Source organism: Dicentrarchus labrax, unplaced genomic scaffold (assembly GCF_905237075.1).
Source record: "Dicentrarchus labrax unplaced genomic scaffold, dlabrax2021, whole genome shotgun sequence".
Classification (NCBI taxonomy): domain Eukaryota; kingdom Metazoa; phylum Chordata; class Actinopteri; family Moronidae; genus Dicentrarchus; species Dicentrarchus labrax.
The window spans coordinates 15,185,406-15,195,550 of NW_026136717.1; the positions used below are offsets into that span (position 1 = coordinate 15,185,406).

Below are 10,145 nucleotides of genomic sequence, written 5' to 3' on the forward strand. Positions count from 1 at the left end.
TTTTGCCAACATATTACAAAGAACATCCTTCCTGAACGTCCATGTACCAGTAAATAAGGTACAAAGCAAGAACTCCTTTTCCTCCTTCCAGCCTACACTCACTCTGCTTGTGACTGGCAAATACCTGATTACCTAATGTAACTCAACACTTACAGTAACTCACTACAATGTGAAATCAAAAGGAAATGGAAACCTGGGGACAGCACAGTTGTGAACTCTTGTAATCACTTCATTTATTTACAAAAAACAGAAAAAAAAGGACATGGTTACTGTGAAAAAATAACCAAGACGTAAAATGTAGAGCCAAACAAATACATGTCACCATTGAGTCCCAAATGCATCGTCTATTCATAGTTTTTTTTTAAAAAGGAACAAAAACATGTGTTTACTGTTACTGGTCTAACAGATGATTGGTGTTGCAGTCTGCATCCTCTAAAGTTAAAATCCGAGTGCGGCTCTTCCCGTTTTATTTCCTGTCGTGGCTCACTCTCTTGCAGCGCTCCGTCTCGGTGTTTCTGCTCTAGAACTTGAACTCTTTGTATTTCTTGGCGCCACCTCGCGTGTCCTGTGGCTGGGCCTTCCTCTTTTTTTGCTGTACGGTGACAGGCAAGCAGAGAGAGGGGAAAGAGAGGATATTAATAATCAAATGTCACCACAAAAGGAAAAAGTGAAATGACTGTAAACCACACTGCATTATTAGCCTGCCACTTTGCTTTACATTTATAAATAAAACACTTCATGTTTTTTTCCGACATGAATGGTGATCAGCTGGTCATGTGGGGCTTAATATGACCTATGTTTAATGATACAGCTGATCATCTGTTGTAGAGAAAAGGAAAAGTTTGGTATCCTTTTAAACACAAGACTTACACTGCAACTTAACATTGTAAGTCAAAAATAAGGGACAATGAAGTAATAGAAGCATAATGTACGTACTTCATAAGATTCAAGCAACTAAATTTAAACTACTACCAAGCAAAATCACACTTAATGAAACTTCCCAAAGTTCCCAGTGTGCACATCATTTTAGAAGCTTTTATCTTTGTCAAATCTGTAGTAACTACATATGTAGCTCTTCTTTAAATGTCTGTTGCTGCTGCCTGTAAACACAATATTTCTGTTTGCCAGTGAAATACCAATCAGACTTAAGAGCAGCAAAACTAAAAGCTTTTAAAGAACTGTTGAATTTCTAATTAATCAAATAATTAAGGGGAAATCAAGAAAAGCAAGAGGTGCATTTATTTCATGAAGAATGACTATAACTTTAATAATGATTTGGTGTCTCTGTACCTTCTGTTTGGCAGCGTGCTCAGCCACCATGTCGCTGAAGTCCTCTTTCTCCACCTGGGCCTGCTGCTCTCGGACGTGCTCCTCGTACTTCTGTGTCATGGCCATGGGGTCTAGCTCCAGCTCCTCTGGAGCCAGGGCCACCTCTACGCCCTGTGACTCCTGCCCTCCGCCCGCCTTACGAGCTGCCATGGCCTGAAGACAGCAGACAGGGAAAACAAAGAGGAAGAAAGAGATTTAAAACATGGCTACAAGCAGACCACTGTAGCATTTTTATTCCATTTGGACCTTTGTACACGCCTGCACACACAAACATATCTCATCTCCAGCGGACACAGAGTCGTCTTACCCCTGACACGTCGTAGATGTGTGTTGAGGCCATCATGGCTGCTCCTACGGGGCCAGTTCGTCTCTCTGGGAGCACCGTGAACAGCTGAGGCGTCTCATTTCTATGAACACAACAAACCAACAACAGTGTTTTAGCTTCAATTAGTAATTACTAATTAGCTATCCTATTAAAACGACAACAAAAAAAACTATGGCATATGCACTTTATTTATTATATCTAATTCATTTGTCAGCTTATTTAAAGAAATTAATTTGTAAATGCATTAATGTTTTTATGTTTTATATTCTCAGCTCCTTCAATAAACCCATTAATTGAAAATGAAATGACAGACGCTCCCTCTGTTCCTAGTGTGTGGTGCGACAACACAGCAGGAGCACTGCTGTGGGAGTAAATGGGAAATTATAACAGCAGTGTTGCTGTGACAATACAGAAAGACGCTCACCCATCCATGGCCTCCTCGATTTTCTTCTTCCTCAGCTCGATCAGTTCTGGGGTCTCCATGCCGGCGGGTACTGATGAGAAGCCTCCAGGGGTGATCAGCCCACTGAAACACACAAAATGAGATACAGTGCATGATGAGTTTATCCATGCGTGCCCATCTCCATGAATGCATCTGAGTGTATGGATATTATGTAATGTAAACATATAGGAAGAACTGGCCATACTCATCTATGCATAGACCAAAAATACATGCACACAACCATCACTTCGAGATCATAACAGAAACTAATACCTCATCAACTGAACGCTACTCAACCAGTTTAATTTATATTCAGACCTGGTGCTTTAATCTGAAAGCTGATCTCATAATAACATGGTGCATTATGGTAATGTCATTAGTCTGTGTGTCTCTGTGTTAATAATATAATGCAAAACTGTCTTTTAACCTTGCAGCTCATTTCAAACAATGTTACGTTATTGACCCAAATGGAAAACTTCTTTGAACTTTTGAAATGAGACTCTTCAAGATTCTTATTTTGTAACTTCTTGATTTAAGTGTTGACCACGTCAAGTACCTGTCTGCCGGTGTGAAGAATCCAGTTTCGTCTGGTTTCTCCTCATCGCTCTCCTCCTCCTCCTCTTCCTCTGATGACTCCTCATCTGAAGGCTCCAGTTCTCCCCACGGTGTGTGATCCACCTCCTCCTCCTCCGCTTTGGCCTGATCATAAACACAAACCCATTAGCCCGTGTAATTAACAATCTGGGTGTATACAAATCGCATTAAGTTAGAAATTCAGGGCTTCTGATGACTCTTTGAATAAAATGCCCCGATTTACATGCTAGGGCTGGATCAAAAGAGTATGAAAACACAGATCAAACTGCTCGCACTTGAATTTAAAGATTAAAATCTTTTCCGTTCAAGACATTTTTAATAGTTTTTTGATTTTTTAGTACTATGATGAAACTTTCATTTAGAGTTGCATGCATAACTGTTGGTGTCCAATGACTTGCAGCATTTACATTTTTTTTCTTCTAATCACACGTTTGAGAAATCTCAGATGTATCTCAAAAGAGGAAAGACCCAGACTAATGTACTGTATAAATTCCCAAACTTTTTCAAGAAGAGAAAGCACATTTTTTAATTACATGAAATTTACAGTTTCTGCAGAGAACATAGAAGAACCACCGGAGGTATGTATGTATGTAAGATGCTTTGTACCTGGAAGTCTGCAGCATTGGTCCCAAACACATCACCGTAAAGAGGTTTGCCCATTTCATCAACAGGCGGCTTCCCCCAGCCTCCGGCGTGATAACCAAACGTACAGTTCTAACATGCAGAGGAACAAGAGGATAAAGACAAAGACAAATTGAACACACTAATCATTTGTTGTTTTTTTTACAGTAAAAACACATCTGCAGTAGAAGCTGTCTTACCTCTGGGATGGGGGAGTTGAGTCCAGGGATCTTGAGATTGGGGTAGGAGGGCGGGGGTCCGTACCTTTGCATGGCTATCAACCAGGGAGGAGGCACCTTGTGAGCGTTCTGGGGAAGAAGAGAAAGAAGCAAATGTAAGCTCACTGACCCACGATACTTCCTCACTAGATGTTTTGAAGCAGTAGAAAGTGTTCCTTGACGCAGAAACTGTTCTATTTGGATCCTTGGATTACTGGGCTAACTCTCTGGGGGTTTATTGGAGCTAAAAATAAGTTCCCACATTCATGCACGCATCCATGTCAACTGTTGTCGGCTGCAGCTGAAGTTTTTAACAAACACAGGAAAGTCGCCCAGGTATATGAATATATGTTTTTTTTTTTTTTTTTATAGCACTGTCATTATCTCGGTTGTTGTGTCCCTGTCCTTGTCACTGGGTCTGTGTTTACGGAATAAACAAGCCTCGTCTTGTCGGGCCTTACAGGGGGAGCCTGTGCATTCACACATTTAACAGCAAAAATGTAACAAAGTGAGTGACACAACAGGATAATAAGGAAAGTGACATAACAGCAAGGATAACAACAAAGCAAGACAGGCAACCAGAGCACAAATGAACAGATATATTGCTTGGAGCAGTTGGCATATTTTTGTCACAACTGGAACCTCATACAACTTACATATAACGTATATGGTCCTATTTATGTATTTTTCTAGCTAAATTCCACAATTAACATTTTCTTCCTGCCGTAGTTGTGATTTTATTGTTTTTTACTAAGTAAATTCACAAGGAACTATAATGTTGGTGAATCTTACAGGTCCAACTGGCATGCCCAGAGCGATGCGCAGCTCATCAGACAGATCGCCTGGCTTCTTCTCCTTCAGGCGAGTTTCAAACTCTTTTCCCTGCAGAGACACAAAAACACAAACAATTCAATATAACCTTTAAAATGTAACAACATCTACCCAATGGATACGAAGATGGATGCTTAAATTCTCATGGCTCCAGTACCTCGTAGTAAAGGTCTCCGTGGATCGTGAGTTTGGGTTTGATCTGCCATTTGAAGAAGGCGTCGTGGAGTTTCTGGTAGTCGATGTCGATCTTTCCCATCTTGGGTCGCACCTTCTCTCTCATTTTGGTTTTCATGGTTTTGGCGTCCTCCTGTGAACAGAAAGAAACAAAGAAGATGTGTCTGAATTCCACTGCTCATTCTGATAGGAGAGGCTGGAAAACGAACGAACATCACAGCGGCAACCCACCTTCTCCTGCAGAGCCTCCCTCATTTCCTGGATCCCCGTCTTCTTGATGAACTCGGGCAGCTCAAACGGAGGCTTCTCTATACCTCTCTTGCCCTGCAGGTACTTTCTTTTGAAGCACCAGTGGCGGGGCACCGGCACCGTGTTCCTGGTGGCCTTCAGGTGAACCAGCAACTTGGGCTCCTGGGCCGTGACGTCATGCATCTCCACTACATCTGGACGAGCCACCAGCTGCAGCAAAGAGACAGGAAGAGAAAGGACATGAAAGGTTACTGACAGTACTGAAACTCTCGTCAAGTAATTATGACCATTAGTCCTAATTTACCTGTTTGAGTTCGGCCACAGTAAGCCTGTTCATCCTCCTCAGCTTCTTCTTTGAGAGTTTAGGTACATCTGGTCTGATATCCTGTACATAAAAAATGTTTTACATGTTAACCAATAGATTTTATTCTTTCTGCTCAGTTTCCCTAACAGATGGAAGGATTCAAACCTCATCACTGTCGTCGCTGTCTTTCTTCTCATCCTCAAAACCCTTTTTCCGCAGCACGGCTGTCTCCTGCTTCTCTGCCTTCTCGGGCTCCTTCTCCTTCTCTTTCTTCACATCATCAGTCAGCTAGAAAAGAGCAGGAAATGGCTGCATTATAGCAAAATAAAAGCAAATGCCATAATACATCTGAAAACATTAAAAATAATGCTTTATTGCAGCCTCCTGCTCGAGGGAAATAAAAGAATATCCACTGTGCTCTATAGTCACCTTGAATGCCTCAAAGATTCTCTTGAAGAAGATGTAGTTGGGGTCGTAGATCTCCGGCTCCTCTGTGATGTACTCGATCTCCACCTCCGACTCCTTGTCTTTCTCCTTCTCCTTCTCCTTGTCCTTGTCCTTGTCCTTTTCTTTGTCGCCGCCCTCCTTCTTCTGCTGCTGCTCCGCCGCCTGCTCCTTCTTCTCATGGGCTCGCTTCTGCTTGCTCTTCTTCTTGCGGTTTCTGCGTCTGCGGTTTTTCTGATGGAAACATTGGTTCATGAATTCAAAAAACTAGATTTCAAACCACTTCAAAACATAGATTAAGAATTAAGAAAGATTCCCTTGTTTTTTCCTGGGATTATGACACAGGCAGTACAATCACAATGGTTTTTTTTTCTCAGGTACTGAATTTGCATCTGTATGAGTTCTATACTCTATAATAACAAACAACTGAAATATATCAAGTACAGAACTGTGATGTTTTAACAGAAAAAAGGTGTCTTACATCTTTCTTAGATATCTGGCTGTCATCGTCTTCTGTCTCAGACATGACTGGTGCAGAGGAGTTCATCTCTGCTCCCTCATCATCTTCCTCCTCTTCTGAAAGCAAGAGAAGATAAAACAGAAACAAGAGAAAATCCGATTATGAACTGGAATGTTACCACATCCCAACTTCCCAGTGTCCCTTTCTATTCCAGTTAAACACTGAGTAATTGTTATTTTATCTTCTTCAGCGTGCAGAAGGGTCTTAACCGTCAACAGTTCTTTCTTCTTAAGTCAGTTTATTTCTTTTGTCAAACAGAAAAAGTGCAGCTGTACTGACCTGTGGGGTCGGTGAGCTGCTCCTGTCTGATCTCCTTCAGCTGGAGGATCTTCTCCAGAGCTTGAGGGATCTTGGGCCCAGTGACGCTTACCTCCTCGTTCTGCCAGGCCTGCAGTGGTAGCAAAAAAATGTATAACAATGTAGATAGATAGATAGAATGTAGCACATGATAGTCTCCTGCTGATAATCCATAAGAGTTATAAGTTCCTGGAAAAGAACAAAAATGACTCTAAACTGAAGTCAGCTAAAAGAGTTGCATTTTTGCCTCCTAACATTATAACACATAAAAGAGAAGAAAAAACAAACATCTGCCTACCTCTCTGTTATCTTCTCCTGGAGGAGGTGGCACTCTCTGTTTCTGGGTTGGCAACATACTGACACCAGGAGGTAGCGGCGCACGAGGATCTATACCTGAAAAAAGACAGTGTGGAGATGATAAAAGTTTTTTTTTTTTTTACACCAAATATTTAGGATATAAAATCAGCCCTGAAAGCGCCACTGTCATTTTCTGTCTGGAAATATAATTCTGTTTATAGCTGTGATATAAGAATTTCTCGTGTATTGTGGGTGAGGTAATGTGCAGCAAGAATACAAAAACTGAAAATAATCAGTAAATCACCAACATACCTCTCATTACGCTGACAGTAGGCATGGATCTGGGCCCCCCCATGTTAACCATCTCCTGCTGACGCTCCTGTTCCAGCATCACTGCAGCCTGATATACAAGGAAAGAGGATATGGGAGTCAAATACATGGTTAAAGCAAAGGAGTAAGATCGAGGGTGTAAGAAGGGGAAAAAAAGAGAAAAGGATGCCCTAAATGCTGATGAAGGATTTATTTTTAAACTGTTAATTTGGAAATGTACAAAAATCTTTTGTTCAATGAATTAAGTGACACAAAAGTAAATTGTACACACAACAAGAACATGTCCTATTTGATGTCTTTGTAATCTTTAAATCTAAAGTAGAGCTCTATCTCCTATATCCAGATCCTTATAGCTAAGTGACTATTTAACAGGGGGACTATCTTCACCGTCTCACCCTTTTCTGCTGCTCCAGGAGATCGTGTTCATCCAAGACATGGGAATCGCCCTGTGATACACAGACACAATTCATGACCGAGCAACAGTCAAATAAAGACTATTTCTAGTCCTGCATTTTTTTCCAAAAAGCAGAAAGTTCTTGTTGCATTGCTCTATAGTGACTGGAACTTCTATCTGGCAGCCATCAGTTATAAGTGAAGCAGTTGTTTGCTGTGTTGTTGTTTTTTACATCATCCAGAGGAGATATTTTGGGTTGTTTTCTTTAATTGGTGTCATTTTGTTTTCTGGGCCTGTTTTCTGTTTCTCTTAATCTTACCATCTCGTAGACTGAGTGCATCTCAGTGCTGTTTGTGTTTTAAAGGCAAAGCTGAATGCAACAAGTGGCTCGCACAGTAAACCTGCAGTCCAGCCACCCTCACCTGCTGCTTGGCTCTCTCCTCTTGCTGTAGCACCATAGCTGCTCTCTGCTGGGCCATCTTCAGCTGATCCTCCTGCGACAGGCCTGGTGGGGGCAAACCTGGGGGCTCCATGCCCATGTGGATGCCTGGTGGAGGGGGCCCTCCAGGCATCATGCTCATAGCCTGGAGCATGCCTATACCAGGAGGCAAGGGCGGCATGGGCATCGGGGGCATAGGAGGCATACCTGGCACCTGCAGAGGAGAGGCTGTGAGTGAGGCTTCATGCTTGTTATTAGACTATTCAATAAACTTGTAATATGTTATATACCACTAATAGTAACAGTAAAGTGGTAAACCGTTCCGTCATGTAGTGAGAGAGAAATCAATATATACACATAACCAGATTATATTTGTCAAATACTAGTCATTTGTGTATGATTACATAATTTCTGTTCCCAGAAATCTGAAGATGCAGCACATTGTGATCGTTACACTTCAAAATAGGGTGTCAGATACAAATGTAACTTCAATTCAACTTTAATATACAACACAAGTTAGGAATACACACTAAACTGATATCATCTTATCCAGGAAATCTGTGAAGATCCAACAGCAGTGTGTGTGTGTGTGTGTGTGTGAAAAACAAATAAAAGAGCAACGTGAGAAAATAGCAGACAATAGATAATTATAGATTTTCAGATACATTTTCCATTTGAAACCTACCTGCGAGCCCATTGATTTGTCATCGTTAGGTTTGCTGAGGAGGATCCCAGTCTGCAGAGAGAGACAAGGGTTAGAAGAACAGTATCATTGATTGTGCATCATTTTAATAATGACATTAAAACAGTGGCAGAAACAACTTCATCTCAACTAAGTTTGAAGAATGCATTATCGCTACCTATTCATGTGTAAGCTTCAAGAAGATCAACAACACTAATTAAGTAGGCTGCTCCCTATGGCAATGCTGCTACGAATACTCAAGACATCCAAGGTTAATACACTGGAATATCTGATAGATACACTGTTACACGGACTTCGTGGTTACATTTACCTGCATCATGTAGCCCTTCAGTCTGTCCATCAGCTCCTCTCTGGGACCTGAAGAACGACGAAAAACTTTATTCAAGAAGTACATGTAGACTCGTAGACTCTTATGTTACCAGCAGTCATGATTTAACACTATGAATATGCGCTGTATTCACCACACTGGGTTAGTTAATCCCTCACCAACACTACACAGACTACCAGAGAAGTTAAGTAACGTTAACTCTTGACAAGCGCTAGTTAGCCAGAAAGCTAACTCAATGGGCCAGATGAATGTTTGTGTACGTGCTACTTTGAACACACTGTATTGGTATATTCACTGCATAAATATATAAATATATATATATATATACAGTAGAGAGTAAACACACAGCAGGCCTAGCTTTAGCTCACCGCAACGGAGGTGCTGCGTATTGCTAGCTAGCGTTAGCAACTGACTAGCTCCTGTTAGCTAAACACAGTCCTCCCTCCGGGGCGCTCTCCGTGTTTTCCCGGTCTTTTCTTACCCATCGTGGGCGCTCCCAGCTCCGCCAGCTTGGACTGAAGCTCCGGGTGGCTCCATGTGTTCAATGCCGCAATAGCGCTCCCTAAATCGGACGGGAGGGACTCGGTGCCCGGTGGTCCGTCGGATGCCATGTTGAGGTTTTCTCAATGAAACAACGGCGGCAGCGGAAGACACGCGTAGAACGGGACTAGCGCAAAGCTTGACGGGAAGTACTCTCTCCCGCACTGCCTGCTGGGACATGAAGTCCGAACTGAGGACACTGCGTTTACTGATAAAAGCCTCTAGATGTCAGAGTTGACTCCTCGTTTCTTGCGTGGTAGTGTTTTAGTGAAAGTCCTGCGTGCAAAAGTGTTAAAGTTAATTCTACTAATTCAACAACATTTTTAAAAAGTTTAGTTGTAATCATGCAGCAGAATGACGCATGTCAGTGTTATGTTATTATATATCATTGGATCATTATTAAAGATGCATTATTAGGTATGTATTAGTTTGTAAGCAGCAGCTGTCAGATACATGTTTTGGAGTAAAAAATGACAACATTTTCCTCTAAAATTCCGTTTTAAATGTTTCAAACATAAGTAAAGTAAGTACAATTCATATTATATGCCTAGTTAAGTAGATAAATATAGCATATTAATACATTCCGCCCCTGAAAAAGGCAAAGCTACACATGGACACATTAACTTTCACAGTAATGCCCAATGGAAACACGTTGATTAATTGTTAAAACTTTATCTAATGCCAAAATAATTCGCTACAATGTGTATTATTTTAACCTATCAACACTGAACTGCTCTTTAAAGCGGGTTATGCTGTGACTAGAACT

At 41.4% G+C, this 10,145-nt stretch overlaps 1 protein-coding gene across 4 annotated transcripts; it reads right to left on the reverse strand.

Moving 5' to 3' along the window:
• Positions 1 to 208: 208 nt before the first annotated feature.
• Positions 209 to 9,493, reverse strand: sf3b2 (splicing factor 3b, subunit 2). 4 transcript variants are annotated; one of them, XM_051429092.1, is made up of 22 exons: positions 9,321 to 9,493; positions 8,822 to 8,868; positions 8,494 to 8,544; positions 7,792 to 8,022; positions 7,371 to 7,421; positions 6,958 to 7,045; positions 6,647 to 6,741; positions 6,331 to 6,439; positions 6,013 to 6,104; positions 5,517 to 5,765; positions 5,253 to 5,375; positions 5,088 to 5,168; positions 4,766 to 4,993; positions 4,518 to 4,667; positions 4,322 to 4,411; positions 3,512 to 3,619; positions 3,297 to 3,404; positions 2,653 to 2,795; positions 2,079 to 2,180; positions 1,637 to 1,736; positions 1,291 to 1,482; positions 209 to 592 (listed from the first exon to the last, which is right to left on the reverse strand). In XM_051429092.1, exons 1-22 carry the CDS (start codon positions 9,448 to 9,450, stop codon positions 521 to 523), a joined length of 2,640 nt encoding a protein of 879 aa, XP_051285052.1. In that variant the 5' UTR covers positions 9,451 to 9,493; the 3' UTR covers positions 209 to 520. The 4 variants fall into 4 exon arrangements, with proteins under 4 accessions (XP_051285052.1, XP_051285051.1, XP_051285055.1 ...); XM_051429091.1 differs by having other exon boundaries at positions 6,013 to 6,107; XM_051429095.1 differs by lacking the exon at positions 7,371 to 7,421 and having other exon boundaries at positions 9,321 to 9,492.
• Between the last annotated feature and the right edge of the window lie 652 nt (positions 9,494 to 10,145).